Here is a 17,741-nt window from a genome sequence, read left to right on the forward strand (position 1 = left end):
TGCAGTTACTTGGCTGTCAAACATTTCCCGCTCTTCGAATTTCTATTTCCACGCTGCATGAGAGCGCACAAATGCGCTAGACTCTACATGACTTCACTATTGTTTATATACATTCATACTCCAACCAGCTGCTGAATCTCGTGAAATTTCGTAACGAGTGCTTTTTAGTTGCATTCCCACTAATTTTCCACTCGAAATATAATGTGAGAATATTTGTTACAAAGAATACAAAACTCAAACAAAGTTTATTTTTATTTTTTCCCAAAATAATAACAATACTTGTGATATGTGCCATCACAAATATTGACCTCCGCTCGCTTTCAAATCGACTTCTATAAAAACATTCTTCATGCCTGCCGTATCCTAACGGAACTATCAATTCTATACTTTCGCCTCTAATGCTATCATGAACATGTACGTCCGAGTTTGGAAGATGATATTAGCATTTCCATATCATTGTAAATCGTTTAACTTCACGTAGAAGTAACACACACGAAATCATTAATTTAGTGTACTACCCTTGGTGGGGGCATCCATCAACTCAGCTGTTATTGGTCGACGGTACAGCAGCAGTGCCTTCTCTGCTTTGTTCTCTCCGAGGCAGCCAAGTTGGTTGCGACGAGACGGACGCAATGAGAAAACAGAACTGTGCAATAAAAATCCTATTCGACTAAATGCTGATGTCATATTAGAAATTCGGAGACAGTACTCGTCGATAGCAAATCCTTCCGCACGCGATGGCATATGAGCAAGTCAAACCACCTTCCTTTTGCCAGTGGAGATATATCAGCTTCCACACTGATATTCTTCCCTCCCCCCTTCATACGGGAGCTTGGCAGAAGGAAGGTCGTGTGATATGTGCCATCACAAATATTGCCCTCCGCTCGCTTTCAAATCGACTTCTATAAAAACATTCTTCATGCCTGCCGTATCCTAACGGAACTATCAATTCTATACTTTCGCCTCTAATGCTATCATGAACATGTACGTCCGAGTTTGGAAGATGATATTAGCATTTCCATATCATTGTAAATCGTTTAACTTCACGTAGAAGTAACACACACGAAATCATTAATTTAACAATACTTCTCAATATTAGATCAGAAACGAACATAACCACAATCTTCAATGTTTGGCTCCGGCACAATAGAAAATTTTGGCTTCAGTTTGACAACCAAATCGATTCTATCCGCACCACCCAGGTATACACCATTAAGTTAGTTGTGCTCGAACAGTTTTTTTTATAAATCCGTGTTGACTATAGTTTTCGACGTGACGAATGTTTCCGGCTTTGTGTATAGGAGTAACTGCTGCCAACTTCCACACATCCGGAAAAACTGATTCCGCCAGCGAGAGATTGGAGATACCGGAGCTCCGAGAACATCTGCGCATCGTTGAATGAATACGGGAGGTAGTTTGTCCGGTCCCGGACCTTTGAAAGTATCGACAGAGTTCAATGATCTGACAACGTCTGCTACGGTGAACGATGGGCATGGAAGGCTAATATCGTAAGATGGAAGCATGTTTAATTGCTCGTGGAGAGTCAGTGTTGTAGACAGTTTTGCGAAAAGTTCGCCATAGTCGAATTCGTCTATGCTAGTTTCGTCACCAAAAGACATATCCGGTGGCATATGTTGTTTATTTTTTGTCTACTACGGATGTGACGCCAAAAACAAGAAGAATCTGATTTGACCGCCTCTTCAACACGAAAAATGTATTCACGGAAAGAGGATGACAAACAATCGTCATATTCTGCTTCTGAACTGTCTTGTTTTCATCAGAACGGTGTCGAAGAAAACGTGCTTTACGAAGAACGTTACAACGGTGTCGAAGCTCGGCGTTCCACCATAGATAGTTGAACGAATTACTAGGACAGTTTCTCCCGAGTGGAGTGTGTTTACCAATTATGCCGAAGAGTACATCGTAGAATAAGGATACGGCGGTATTGGTATCAGCGTCGCGGAAAAGTTCCTCCCAGTTTACCAAGCGTAACTCCTCGGTGATCAAGATCCTGGTCTTCTGCGATCGACTCTGGGCACTGCGATGCACTTAGTGATGTAGAACGCAGAATAAACGGATTGTGGTGTCGTCAGACGGTAAGATCGCAACTGGGGCTTCGATCAGCTCAATTTCGTTACTGTTGCTCACAAAAGCAAAGTCAAGAATTCTGCTGTTGTAATTACGAACGTCAAAAATTTGATGCAGTCCACTGGCAATCATGTTTTTAGTGAGTACAAGCTCTTGCTCGGTGGATGCGTTAGTTGGCAGTTAAGAATCAGTATCTCGATCGTATTATCATAGTAACCTGGGTAGATTATAGTCACCAACAATCATGACGGAGTCGTTGTCGGCTGCCTCACTCATGATTTGTTGAACGTAGAAATGAAGACGTTTCGAGACGGAAATGAGAGCCTTACGAAAACTTGTTCAAGCGAATCGCATATATCAAGCTCAACGGAAGCGCTGGAGGTGGACTTTTCAACTGCAATTGGTGTGCTTCTACCTATCTGGAATCGACTAGTGGCACTGCTACGGTCACAACGATAAATGTCTTAGTTTGACGATAATTCTGTGTGGCTGACGTCGTCTCGAAGCCATGTTTCAGTAAGGACGATAACATCGTAGTCACTAGAAGCAGTCGCTAGAAAAAACTGATTAGTCTTGGAGCTTGGTCCACCGGCGTTCACTGTTCTCTGGGCAGATAGATGAGGAGTTGCCACTGTGCGTACACTGGGAGAAGAGGGATTACTTAGTCCAGGTAAACAAAGATTGCCATGACAAGCAGCCGGATTGTTTGCGGGACTAGCATCAGCTCCAAGATCTACCGTTATACAAAAAAAGGTCCTGCTGGTGTGTCTGTTCGAATGCAAGGATTCGGCGTTGTATTCGGTCACCATAAAAACTTGCTTGTTGCTCCCGACATTTACAAAATCTTGAAAGCGAATCCAACGGGGCCAGGCAGTTGATTTAAGTTCAAGCGGCAATACGATTTTATATGACATGAAAGTGAACGATCTAGTGTCTTTGCCAGGGGGAACAAGTTTTATCACCCGGAGATCGGATGTGTTTAATTTGCTTTCCACTAATTTAGTTACCTTACTTTCCAGCCAGAACTTTTCAGAATGTTCGTTATCGTCTTCCGGAACAACCAGATTTGTGTCAGTTGTACTGGTACCGATGCAGCACAAAGCCTTGGCGACGACAAGTAACGTCCAAGGGATATTGTTTGGAGTATTTAAATGAAAATCCTTTGAGGTTCTAGAAGAAATTATTTGAAATGTCCGCGGATTATTCTTCGGAATTTGTTCCAAATTTTCACAGAAAATACATCGGACTATCCACGGGAGATTTCACGGGAAACTCCACTGGAAATTATTCAAAATTCCCAAGAAAAAATCCTATGGAAACTCCACAGTTTCCGGGGAAAATGTTCAAAATGTGAATTTCAACCAGAAAAAAATTATTTGGAATTCGACGGGACCTTGTTCAAAGTTTCCGAGGAAAATTCTAATACAATATCACGGTAAATTGTTAAAATAAAATGTTGTTAAAAAAAATTTTCGCTTGGTTAAATTGAACGTTTGACCTTAAGGGTTATTAGATCGAAAACGGATTGACCGAAAACGTGATTTGGCCGGAATCTACATACGACAGAGCGAAATTTCGGTTAGCTGAAGGTCATGCATTTTTTTTCGAATACTCGGAAATTGGATTATAGCTCGAAAATGGTTTGGCCGAAAATGTCATTTGGCTGAAAATGACATACGGACAGAAAGGAAGCATATACTACCAAACTGGTAGTTTGTCCGAATTTTTTTAAATTTTACAGACGCCTTGGCCAAACAGGTCATTTTGACGAAAAAGTCGTTTAACCAAACGGCCGAAAATGTAATTTACGTCACATGGCAAACAATGTCCACCCGTTTGACCGAATGGCCCATTCTGACAAACGATTATTTCGGCCAAATGATGAGTCCGGTAAAAGGACACGTTCAGCGGTATGTCTATTTTAGTCAAACGATATTTTCGACTAAACGGCATTTTCAGCCGTGTGTCAGATGACTTTTATAAACTTGAATCAACATGGACAATTTTTTGATCAGCTGGTCGGGGTTCAGCCAAACCGCACCAAGCAGCTTTTCGACTGACTTGTGATATTTTGTTCGTAAAAGGACAACGGAAATAGTTTCATGTCAATTTAAACCAAGGATGTTAACGATCATTCAGTAATTTGCGTTCGATCATGTAGTAGTTTATCAATAACACATTCCAGAAGCTGAATTTCAAAATATGTTGTATGGTGGACTTCTAGTGCGAAGGTTTTTCGCAACGCAAATTACTGAATGATCGTTAACATCCTTGATTTAAACGTACATTTGCAGTAGGATATCCACAGTTATGGAGTTGAGGGATATCCGATACGATTTATGATCAATTAAATCTGCTAAACGAAAATTTTAGCAGAAAAATCGGTAATTTTTCGTTGGTGCTTGGTGGGTTTTGGTTGAACCACGACCAGCTGTATGACAGATTTTAAACGGCGGCACGCCGATGCAAAAATGTCGCTTTCTTTGTTGTAACGCTTCCGCGCTGTATTTCTGCTCGTCTTGACAACTCTGATTTTTGTTAGTTCTTTTGATTGTAAAAAATATTCATTATTTAAAAGGATTTCCAAAGTTTTATTGTTTCTACTTTGTTAAGACTAATTGACCGTAAATTCGGGTTGCTACGTTTTTTTTTATAGATTCTTTGAAAACCGTGCTACCGAAACTATAGGAACGCCCATGACTATCCGATCCTTTATAGGGCACTGCACGGACTACTTTGTCTCTTTTTCGCTGCAAAGAAATTAGAAAACAACAAGGCCAGTAAACGTCAAAATGTATGAGGAACGAAAGAGAAAGAGATGTTTCCGTGCAGTGCCCTATATTCAACCACGCTGTACAGTAAGCCTGGTGTTTGGGCACTGCACGGACGAGCTTTATCTTTTTCTCACTACATAGTGCATAGAAACTAGAAAACAACAAGGCCATTTACAGTCAACATTGACTGTTACTGGCCTTGATATTTCCTAACTTCTATGAAAAACGAAAGCGAAAGCGAAGAGATTCGTTCGTTCAGTTGATTCAAAAATATAAGATTGCTAATGTCGCTCCAAATCGCGTGTGAGTAACATCTAGTTTGCCACTGCCTGCCATCCAAAGTACCGGTACCTAAAGTGTCAAGCTAATATAGGGTAAAAGATCCGTTAGTCGTGGGTGTTCCTATAGTTGTGGTAGTACGAATTTAAGATAATTAACAAATTAATCGCACCTACCAACCAATTAGTTAATCTGTCATAATACGTTAGAGAAATGAACATCGTTGGAATTTATTTGAATTTGTAAATTATCTTTGAAATAGCTTATATTTTTATCTCCCTTGCGCCAATAGTTGTGGTAGTGTTCCAATAGTTGCAAATCTTCTGTATATATAAAACAAAGTTGGCATTTGTATGACCGCGCATCTTTCAAGAATAGACAACCCAATTTTTGCTGATTTATATACCTTTTCTTCTCCTATTTACGAGGAAAAATGTTAAGATGAAATGGAAACTGTAAATATCAATGCCCAATCTTTTCGTTGAAATGGTTTTTCGTACAATTTTGCATGATTTTTTTTCAATTTTGATCATCTATATATATAAAACATTTGTTGGCATTTGTACTACCGCGCATGGCTCAAGAATAGACAGCTTAATTTTTGCTAATTTATATCCCTTTCTTTTTGAAAAATTGACAATCGAAATAAAATCTCTCCGATGAAATGGTTTGTCGTGCATTTTGTATGATAATTTTAAATCATGTCATCTAAGTTGACATTATCATCAGATAACGGAAAGATCGATTTTTGTTAATTTTGGTTTGGCTACTAAATTAATTCGAAAAGTGTCATGATAAAATAATGTCAAAAAAAGGAAATCTTAGTTTGAAAAACCGGTTTGGTTTTTAGATAAATTGTGTACGTAAAAAAATATATCAGCAGTTTTGGGCGAGACAAAGTTCGCCGGGTCAGCTAGTTCCATATAAAATCCCGGTACAGTGAACGTCCCCTATTTGTTTTTTTCTAGTTGGAGCACTTTTTAGTTAGGGGTTCGGTAATTGGGGCGAAACCCAATTAAAAAGCAGCTAAACGTCAGAATATGATGTCAAAAACGCGTTGACGTTTTGTTTCCGTGTTTGGCCGGATCGATATTTTCGGGCGGGTAAAATTTTCCTTTGTTCAATGCAAAAAGTAAACAACATTGACGCTTGTCAAAACGCCCCAATTAGCGAACGGCATTCGCTAGTTGGGGTGAGGTCGTGCCCCAATTAGCGAACGATCACTGTACTCAGTAATAGACCTATGGTTCATTAAATTCAGACCTGGCGGTTCATTAAATTCACTCACCCGATGGATTTTGACATTTGAGCGGGTCGTCTTCTCGAACAAAAGTTCATTTTGCGTTCATTATGCGACCCGCTCAAACGTCATAATTTCTTGGGGGAGTTCATTTTGCGTTAGTCTATGTTATTGGAACTCGCAGTGCGTATTCTATGAGTGGTCATGACACCACCTTTTTGTTATACAATATTGTTTGATGATCAAGTTGGAGGAACAGTACCTCTGATGCCACACCAATTCAGATGATTCATCCTTCTTCTTCTTCATATTGGCATTACATCCCCCACTATGCACACATAGCTAGTGTTGGTAAAATCACTCATAAATCTCAATCAACGAGCGCTCCCGTGCGAACGAAATCGTCTGCGATTTTAAAGGAATGTATCACGCTTGAATTTTTCATGCTAAAACGCATCATTTCACTCATTTACCAAAAAATCATTTTGGTTTAAAAACGCATTTGAAATCAATTTGGGGGCAATTTATTGCATATACATAAAAGAGTGTCTAATATTTTATGCGACAAACGTCAATTTACTGTTTTTAACGAAGGAGAACAAAAGAAAACCTACGATTTGAGTGATTTGAGTTGAGTGAGTTTTGAGATTTTGAGTTTTTACCAACACTGCACATTGCTATGGGGTATTTCCGCCTCGCTGCTTAGAATTCGTTCAGCGTTTCCACAGTTATTAACCGCGATGTTTCTAAGCAAAGTTACAATTTATGCATTGGTATATCATGCGTCACAGGCTAACACGACGATACATTTATGCCCCGGGAGGTCGAGACAATTTACAAATCAAAAATTGACTAGACCAGCGCTGGGAATCGAACCCTGCCACCCTCAGCATTATTTTCTTTATTTATTACCAGACTAAGGCCGGAGTGGCCTGTGCACTACATAACCATTTTCACCGGATTACTGTCCGACATTCTGGCTACGTGCCCGGCCCATCGCAGTCTTCCGATTTTCGCGGTGTGAACGATGGATGGTTCTCCCAACAGCCGATGCAACTCGTGGTTCATTCGCCTCCTCCACGAACGTCCGCCATCTGCACCCCACCATAGATGGTACGCAGCACTTTCCTTTCGAAAACTCCCAGTGCGCGTTGGTCCTCCACGAGCATCGTCTAGGTCTCGTGTCCATAGAGAACTACCGGTCTCATAAGCGTTTTGTAGATTGTCAGTTTGGTACGGCCACCCTCAGTATGGTATTGCTTTAAAGCCGCGCATTTCACTGCTAGGCAAAGGAGGGCCAATGATTCATCGTTTGAAGGAAAATAATTATGGAACTAACGACCATTTTCAACTAATTTTCCCTAAGAAAAACCAACAAAGAATTCCCACTAGTAGTTGGCTTTCATATGTTTTACTTCATTCTGGTATTTTCGGCGATTTATATTGTGTTCATTATGGGAGTGGAGCCTAAGCGATACTACTTATGCTAGTTTGAACTGCTTTTGGTTGCAGAATGAATTCTTTTGAAATTGGTGGTTTTGCTCTGATTATCTATTTTTGTTTATGTTTCAATGTGTATAGTGTAAATTTATGTTCAATATTCCTGATTCTTCAATGAATTTTTCAATTAGGTACACTTGCTAATTGCTAGAGGTTAATAAAAGATATTCTCGATGTCGTTCAATGATTCTAATTTCCTGTAGCGCAAAAGTCTCTCATTGAAATAGTCATCAGGATTTCACTCACAAAATTCACAATTATTTTATTAAGCGCACAAGTAGCGCAGACAATTATTTTGTAATATTCAAAATGTTTTTTCAAATGATTTGAACTACGACTTCAGATTGTTCTGGTAAGCACTAGTTCAGATAGCAAGCTTTCAAGTAAGACTTGTTCAGTTCAAAATGCAGAATTTAAATTAAACAGTTTCACCGTTATACAGCCATATTAGAGTGGGGCGTCATGGTAATTTTTTCAAATCAATGGTTTTTCGATACCATTCGGGGTCCCAAACAACTGTGCTGAATTTTGGCCCGATTGGTTGTTTCCTCGCTTTCCGCATCGCGTTTGAAGTTTGTATGGAAATGTGTATGGGAAAACGTACATTTTAGCATTTTTACTTCTAGAGGTTCCAGTTCATTGTAAACCAAGTGACACTTTGTGTTGAAGTATAACCCAAAGGATGCCGAAACATATTGCTGAAGAAGGTACGTCATTAGAATGTTCACAAAAAAAAGTTATAACCCTTTGAAGATTACTTGTTGAAACCAAATGCAAAAAAACGATTGTTCTGCCAGCACTGCCGAACTACATAGAACAATAATTTAACTGATTTAGCTGATTTTTGACCTTAGGGGCCACCCACAAAGAACGTCATGCCTCTAGGGGGGAGAGGGGCTCACAGCAGTGTGACGATCCATACAAAAATTGTGGTGGTTTCTTACAAAATGCGGGTTAAGGGGAGAGGGGGGGGGTTGAAAATCGCCAATTCTTGCTTGACGTATTTTATGGATCTTCCCTTATAGGGCTGGGATGCTAATTGGAGTTATTCGGAATCATTTTTGGACGTTAAAATCGGGTCAAGAATGAAAAAAGTGTTGCCCAAATATCCATTGCAGGCATTGAAAGCGTGAGTGAAGTGAACGAGCATTGATCTAATTCAATCATAGCATCCTATGCCACTGATTGAACAGCCTTGCTCAGATGGATACCAAACAATGATTATGAGCGATCGTTGCTGCGTAAACAACGAGCAACAGAGTTCGCCAAGCCAAACTTGGTATGGTATCCAGGGAAGCTACGACTGAAGCATTTGTGTTACACTTGCTCTACTAGAATAAAACCAAAACACATTAGGTGCTCTGCTTTATTCACTCTGCTTTCAAGTTGCTGGGATGGAGGAGAGAAAGTATCAAAGCCTCCCGTGCAGTGTATCAGAGTTCCATTCTCATAGCAGATTTAATTTTCTCAATGTCTGAATAGATTTTTCAGCGTGTGGTAACAACACTCATTGTTAGGTTACCAAGTGATTCGCCTCGCTCAGTTGTCACCCATTGGTGAGCGATGAAGATCTTTAAACTTTGAATCAACGAACGCCAAATTTCAACGATCTAGAAAGCATCAGCGATTAGGCCGCAGTAGAGCATCAAGTTGGCATGAATTGAGCCGATTTTTACTCATGATCTGATTTTTTTCAATGCCTGATCCATAGGAAGCTTGGTAGTGCTGGCAGAAACATTGATTTCTTCCATATGGTTCGAACAATCAATCTTCGAAGCGTTATAACATTTTTTGTAGACGTTCCAGCAACGTACCTTCTTCAGCAAAGTGTTTCGGCATCTTTCAGACTATATGCTAACGAAATGAGTCACGTGATTGTCGATAAATTGAAGCCGCTAAGAGCAAAAAACCTTGATCTCACTTGATTGGATGAAGTTTGTGTTTTTCCATACAACTGCGCCCCACTCTAACCCATATTCTTGTTAACTTACGTATGCCATTTGAAACGAAAGTTGGTGCGCATTCTTGTCTACGCCAGCAAAATCAATGGGGGAATGATTCGAATCAATCGGATTTGTTCGAAGTAGCTGTCTTTCTTAAACGATAATACGAGTGATTAACTGCAAAATTTTCAAGCCATCCTAAATATTGTACGTCCCTGTCAAGGGCAGTACCGGAAAAGGTCATGATCGTCATATTAAGACAGAGAGCAAAGCGCCTTTTTCTGTTTCAAGCGAACAAATAAAAGAATCGTTGGTTATTTGATCAATTTCGCATGAAAAGGAGTCGTGAAAGGATGTTGTCAATGTTGTGTTTTATAGTAAAATTTAAATATCAATAAAAATAAAAAAATATTTTAATAAGTAAATGCGAAGAATAGTAACTAGTCGATAAATTAATCATATTACTTTAATTCACCGAGTTGAAAGTGATAAAAAAAAACAAAAATAAAGCAAATATTGCACCCTTTGATGCGCTGTCATGGAATAAATATTTTTTTGAGATTTTTGTAGCATGCTTTTCATCTTTCGCGTTTCTATAGATCAAGCTCTATCTGGAATAAGGGCGAATGTCGCAAGAGAGGATTCTCTTCGCCGACTTCCCCTCTTTTTAATAAAAGTGGCAAGCAGTGGATTTCTTAGTGGTTTATCACCTCAGCACGATAGAAAACAATGCGAACTTACATTCTGAGGTGATAAACTGCAAAGGAACCCTCTGCTTGTCACTTTTATTCAAAAGAGGGGAAGTCGACGAAGAGAATTCTCTCTTGCGACATTCGCCCTTTTACCAGATAGAACTTGAGATATTGCAATTGCAGTACTGGTCAAGGAACATACTCCCAATCCAAAATGTTTACCTTACGTAATGGAAATGGTAATAAATTGCAACGACGTGATCTATTCATTTGCTGTAGGAATTCTTTATTTTTTTAATCAAAATTACATATACGAATTGGATTTGAACTTTATTTTCATTTTTTGACATTTCTCGGAAAATCCAGAACATGACTCATTTTCCTAACACTTGCGTTTTAGAGCCCCAAACCTAAATATTTCATCGGTTTTCTGTACGTAGGACCTAGATTATACACGAGTTCGTGATGCTACACGATTGAGGCTGAAATAACCATATTTAAATGCGAGTATGTATTCGAAATATGTGTCATATTCGGGATTTGGGTCAAAACGGTGTAACCAATTTGACAAATCCAATAGGCTGAAGAGCGAAGGTCCTTTCGCATACGTTTAGGTTGCTTTTGAAATCTATCTAAAGTCAAACGTAGCACAAACATATCTTATGCGTGGGATATCGTGGGAAATGAAAATTACAATAGTCGTGGGTGTTCCTGTAGTTGCGGTAGTAAGATTTTTTAGAGAATTAAGAGCTGAGTAGCATAGATACGTTTGCGTACGTTTGAATAAATTTAACGCAGTAGCCCACATAAACGGTCAATTAGTTGAAGTGTCATAATACGACAGAGACAAAAACAGCATCGGAGATCCTTCTAAACTGGTAAAGCATCTTTAAAATACCCTACCTAACAAAATACCGCAACTATTGGAACACTGCACCGATAATCGGGAGAATGTTTCAGCCTGCAATAATGGATTTTAATGCAATAAAACAGAGTAAACGAGCTTCCGGAATCCGGATGCACTCCCAATGTAAGTAAAATGAAGTAAAGATAAGGTGTAATCGATTTATTAGTGTGGTGCTTATCCGGCTAATATGCATTGCGTATCAAAAATAAAAAATATTGATATCCTTTTATAAAGGTTATAAATTATAACAATTCAAATTTATCATTAAAGGACTGGTGAGTTGCATTGGATATCGCTGGATACCAGATTTGTTGTACATTGGAACCATATAATCTATATAATAAAAATGAAATGGTCTGTAACATGTAAAACATGTCGTATCCGCATAACTCAAAAACGGCTGGATGGATTTTCTCCATTTCTTCAGCAAACATGTTCGTTATCGTTTCCGACGGGTTTATATGATATTTTCTCATGCGAAAATCACGAGTAAGGGTGGAAAAACTATGAAAAACTAAAACTAAAATATTTCGCATGGGAAGTTCACAACGCGCATTTTCGCCTACTATGCAGGACAACATCTGCCGGGTTGACTAGTCTTCTACATATATGTATAATAAAATGAAATGGTCTGTGTTCGTATCCGCATAACTCGAAAACGGCTGGTTGGATTTTTTTCATTTCTTCAGCAGAAACATTCGTTATAGTTTCCGACGGGTTTATATGATATTTCCTAATGCGAAAATTACGAGTAAAGTTGAGCAAACCGTGAATAACTAAAATTGTGATTCCTATGCGAACTTTGCATGGGCAGTTCGGAACGCACATTCTCGCCTACTGTGCAGGACAACGTCTGCCGGGTCACCTAGTGAGTACTAAATTGTTCAAAACACAACATCTTCTTGATGTGCTCTAAACATCTATAGATAATGACGAAAAGCTGAAAGAAATAGTCGAATTTATCATTTTCCAGGATTCTTTCACGAACGGGCTATGTACGTTTAGACTGGACTAGACTGGTCTAAATTAATGCTTGTATTGAATATATGCGCTGTTTCTTGAGGAAATTTCGTCTAGTTGTGTGCCAACTTACCCATTTGTTTCCAAACCACATACTAAGAAATTCATGAAATTTGTGTAGACTTCAAAAACATGCAAGTTTTTTTATTTGGAGTTGTGCCAGTACCGTACGAAACCAACTAAAAACAAATAAATGAGGAGAAAATACCACTTAAAAGGTAAAAAGACGGTATTCGACCGACGGGTAACAAGTCAACCCGGTTTTAGATAACAATTCTAATGCATTAACTTGAAACTGTAACCGACTGCTCCTATTTCATGATTAATAAATTACAGTTTCGTTTTATGTCTTCTAAAAAGCAAACAGCATCAGCATTTAAAACATTTAGTCACTGCCTTCCAATATATCTTTTTATTTAAATTTAAAATTAAAGATACACTTCTTAAGAAAGAAAATAACGACTATCGTGGAAACAATCTCACAGCTCTTGTTAATAGAATAAATCAGCAAACATTTCTTGACTAAAAGGAAGATTCTGCAATCTCAATTTCCATCTGAGCAATTCGCACAAAAACATTTCTTTTCCAATTGACTCGCAAAGCAATGTACATATTTTACCCTTTTTTCTGTGCAAATACACAACAACAAGCCTTCATTTTCATTGCCTAATAAAAATACCGAACCCAACCATCATCAACAGCGGGAATGGTAAAAAAATGAAACAAAAGAGTTGGGTCACCTCCCTCTCCCTTTTGGGAAAACGTGCGCCGCTCTGTCGCACACTCTCGTACACAGCTGGTCGGTCGCCGTATAGTGTGGCCGTTGCGCCGACTACAGTCAATAGCAGCAGCAGCTGGTTGGGTGGAAAAGAGGGCGTGATTGGACCCCACCGAGAGCACGCGCTCACCTCTCGCTGTGTGCGTGCTCGCCCCAGCCCGAACCGACCCGACCCGGTCTCAACCAGCGGAGCGGGGCTAAGTGGGCGTTCCCTCTCCCGCCGGGTTGCACCAATACCAACCGCCAGCACCCAGCGGCCGGTGTAGTTGTGTCCAATCGCCAAAACTGGTTTATCCGGGCGTTGTGGCTGCTGCGCAACAACACCAGCGAACGATCGGTTCGCCTTCGGGACCGGTTCCGCGGTGCGAGTGTGTTGAGCGATGAGAGAGAGAACGAGCCGGGGGTGTGTGTGAGTGTCTGTGCACTTCGCTCCGGAGCGTGCTTTGGGTGCGCTGCAGCGGCACTCGATCGTGCCGTGTGCTCTCCCTCTATCGTTCAAGTGCGGGCCCAGTCGCGGTCGAACTCGTTTCGCTTCGGCTGTTGTATGAGTAATTTATCATCAAACAAGTTTTTCCATATTATTCAAAAAACTATTCAAGTTAGTTGAAAGAATAATCTTGTGAATGGTGAACGTACACGAACAAAACTCTAATTTATCAATGGGAAAGCGCTGCTGCTGGTTTGCCGCTGGGTGCTAGTTTTTCGGTGCCGTGGGTACCCCTTTTTGCATTAGGCTATCGTGTTCGGGTTTGCTGTACACTTGGTCGTCTCCCGCGTATCGGAAAGCAGTGTTCCGACGCGTCAAACTGTGCGAGTTACGACGAGTATTGTGTGTTTTCATTATTTTTTTTACCGTCGAGTTCCGAGTGTACGTAAGCCCTCCCGTGCGGTGCGCCGTTTGCGTCGATTGTTTGGGAAAAGGAAAATAATAAATTCTAATCTGTCATCCGGAGAAGACGGATCGGGAGGAAAAAAACACATTTCTGCAACCCGCCGCGCGCTGCGTACGAGTGTGACATTTCCGGCGATCGGAGCGCCATCTCGGAAGACGAAGAAGGAGATATCGGAAGATTAATTGATTAACATTTTTCGGTGCGTAGATCAAATGACCGTCGTGACGGTGAGTGACCTTTTTGTCATCGATTAAAAGAGAAACGACATTGTGATAATCGTTAGCGGTGATTGATGGCACCAGTGATAAACACGTTTTGTGCGGTGAGTGTCAGTGCGGCTGTGTTCTCTATTGTTCGGTAAAAGACCAGAGGAATTCTCCTGTGCGAAAACTAGACAAGCACGGAGTACGACGAACATGTAAAATTGGTGCTCATTGTTGTTTCCATAACGCGCTATTAGCGAAGTCGAAGAAACTTCAAAAGGCAACTTACTAAAAAAGAAGTTAATAGCTCCCAGAGTTTAAACGGCGTAGAAAGAAACGAAAAATTGAATAGAGGGAAATGTTTTAGAAGTTGCCGCTCGGCTATCGTTTTCTAAATATCAAATTAAACAAATAAGCGCTAGCGCGGAGGAGGTGAGCGAGCCGAAGAGAGCGCGAAGAAGCAAAGAGAGGGAGCAAAAACTGAACGCTTAACAAAAAGTGTTTTAAGATGACTCATTTTATTTAATTGTACACTCTTCTAAAAATTACTGTTCCAAGCCGTGGAGGAAGTTTAGTGAAGAAGCGTTGATCGGTGCCAGAAAAAAAAATACACGCAAAACCTATCGACATTTGGGAAATATAGAGTAAAAGTGATCATCATCCATCGTGAAAGGTCGAAAGATAAGAAGCAAAACGAGTAAAAGTGTGATAGAAGTGGCGAAGAGCTTTTCTCGGCAGGCGCAACTGTTTTGAAAAACGCTAGCCAAAACGTCGGATCCCACGCGGAGGCTCGAGCATACGGCGTTCAGCATGTTGACCGACATGAGTCCGTCGGCAGCCGGACAGTTCTACGGCGCGCAGATACCGGCCATGGGCATGAACATCACCAACATCGCGACCCACATGCAGAAACCATCGGTAAGTGTTTTCTAGATTTCGCCTATTTCTGTTTTGCCAAAATTTCCGATTTGTTGACCCCTTGACGGCGACGGCGGCTGCAAAGCCGTGTACTGATCAAAACAAATCACCGCCCACGAACGATTTGACAGGTGACAACTTGCTTTCACCAATGTTTTAAACAGATCGCTCAGAGCAGGTCGATCGGCGGAGTCCCATTTCGGACACTGTCTTCGCCGAAGACAATAACGACTGGGAGACCCCCCGTCGACCGAACGCACAGTGTGATTGGCATTTTAAGGAGGCTCCCTGCCGGGAGAACAAGAAAACAGAACAAAAGAGCGACGGCGGCGGCGGCAACGTCGGCGTCGACCAATCAACTCATAATAACGCAAGGACACATCCGTGGCGAATTGGCGAGATGATTTGTGTACGGTGGGGGATCGTAAACTGGACCATCCTTGCCGCCGGTATCATCCGTTGCGAATGTGTGAAACGGATTGAGTGACCGGGCGGGCGATGTGGGCCGACAGCAACGTTGTTGGCGCCTAGTAGGGTTCTTTATCCGTTTGTGCATTTGGCATCAGTTCAGCTTTCGGATGATATTTACATACTTTGAGTTGAGATTTGTAAGAAATTGTCACTCGATGTATATGATAAATTCCCGTAGTCACGTCAGTTTAATCGCTTATAAGTCCATTTTCTAATGTTTGAATTGAGAAAAATAAAATATATCGTTGAAACAATTTTTAAACAGCGAATGACTCCACGATCTGACTTATCAAATAGTTTAATTTCAAATGGTGATTCACACTGTCACATTTTAATTGATTTGAATCGTTTAGTTGGCCAGTCGACAGGGCCGTTGGGACATTAAAACGGATAGCCAAAATTACTAAGTTAAAAGGACAAACGCAAAGACTCTTTAGTCCATGATCGATCTAATTACTCATCTATACATTACAGAAATGATTAGGAGTGACTGATTTATCTCAACAGATCAAACATTCGCGAATTGAGTATTATTAGATAGATATTATTAAACTAGGTCATATGAGTTCTGTGCGCAATACTGTGACGATGCCACTCAAATGGAGCAATGCTGTGGCCTTGAAACTAAATTTGTTTTGAGCGGAGCTTTTGAAAGCAACAAATCGATCTCCGGAAAATTCCATACGGCTCAATTTGCTTTACAACTCCTACATTGAATGAATTGAACAATTTCTCAATCAGTTGATTGCCCAGCTATGAAGGCACAATGCGTTCACCTTGTTTTCGAATATAGTGAGGTTTTCCCTGAGGCAGCTAACGATGGGGAATAACGATTTCATCAGCATTCAGCGGGCACTATTTCCCCTTAATAGTGGTTGCTCAATTATTCATCGATCATAGGCGTCAGAACAAACACACTGTTATGGGTTTATTTAATTATTAAAGCGCCGAAGTGTAAATAAACTCAGTTCTGTGTGGAAAATTGTGATTGACATTGGCAATGTGAGTCAAAAGTTATGAACCTACAGTTCAGTATTGACCAGACATTTCAACAGAAAAAGATAATCGATTTCCGATGGTGAAATCAATGGTAATGTCAGATCACTTGTTTTCGACAATAAACCCCAATGGCGATCAAACAGTTCATCCGTGTAACGCTCACATTACGTTGTAACCACATTTAGAGCACGTGTAGCAATTAAACATTTTACTCTAATGCCTATACATAACTACATAAAAAATCAAACATCTACACGGAATCATATCCACGTATGTCACCAATGATAGCTAATTTGTAACATAAGACATTTTGTAAATTTTGTTTTACGTCTGTAATCAGTTCAAAAAGTTGCTTACCACAGAACAGCGAAATAGGGTAAAGTTTACGGTAAACCAGCTGACCAGTATTTGAATAGTAAAGCTGCTTTTGCAGAAGAGCGGGCTTGATAGTCATATGGCAGGCCTGGTAGCGAGGTAGTTTTTAGTGACTTGGTCACTTTTTTCGGGCAAGTCACTGAAAAGTCTCGTTTTTCGACCTCAAGTCACTAAAGTCACTTTTTCTCGCAAAAAGTCACTATTTTCAACTATTATTTAACTATTGACTAAGATTTTTATATAAAGCTCTATGTATCCGTTGGATGATGCTTTGTTCATGGCGGAAATGAAATTACGGATCTTGGAAAAATTATCGCTCTGAAACTTCGCCAGCCATTTAACTCGCTGCTCTTATTGGCATTTCACCAGTAGCTAATTGAAGGTATTTTACGTCACAATTTATAAATTGGTATACAGTCATGCAAGCAGGAGACCTGCCGACTTAGATTTTATACAGTAGGGGAAGGTGGGGATACTTGATTCCTTGGGAGACATGACCCCTTGCCATAGCAGCACAATTAAAACCTATTTGGTTGCGGTGACTCAAATGTGACTAAATTCGGTTGCATATGGGTCACAGAAACTTTTGTGTAACATGTGTGCTACTCGGGTGGGAGACTTGATTCTCCCCTGTTTTACCCAGAACTATATATTGTTATAG

At 40.3% G+C, this 17,741-nt stretch overlaps 1 protein-coding gene across 1 annotated transcript in view; it reads left to right on the plus strand.

Moving 5' to 3' along the window:
* The first annotated feature begins 13,775 nt into the window (after positions 1-13,775).
* The window catches only part of LOC134210164 (transcription factor Sp9), a 157,047-nt gene continuing 153,081 nt past the window's right edge, over positions 13,776-17,741 (plus strand). Inside the window, exon 1 of the mRNA XM_062686190.1 lies at positions 13,776-15,235. Within this exon, the coding sequence (XP_062542174.1) occupies positions 15,128-15,235 (108 nt within the window). The 5' untranslated portion in view covers positions 13,776-15,127. The remainder of the gene's footprint in view (positions 15,236-17,741) is intronic.

This window comes from Armigeres subalbatus, chromosome 1 (genome assembly GCF_024139115.2).
Source record: "Armigeres subalbatus isolate Guangzhou_Male chromosome 1, GZ_Asu_2, whole genome shotgun sequence".
Taxonomy (NCBI): Eukaryota; Metazoa; Arthropoda; class Insecta; order Diptera; family Culicidae; genus Armigeres; species Armigeres subalbatus.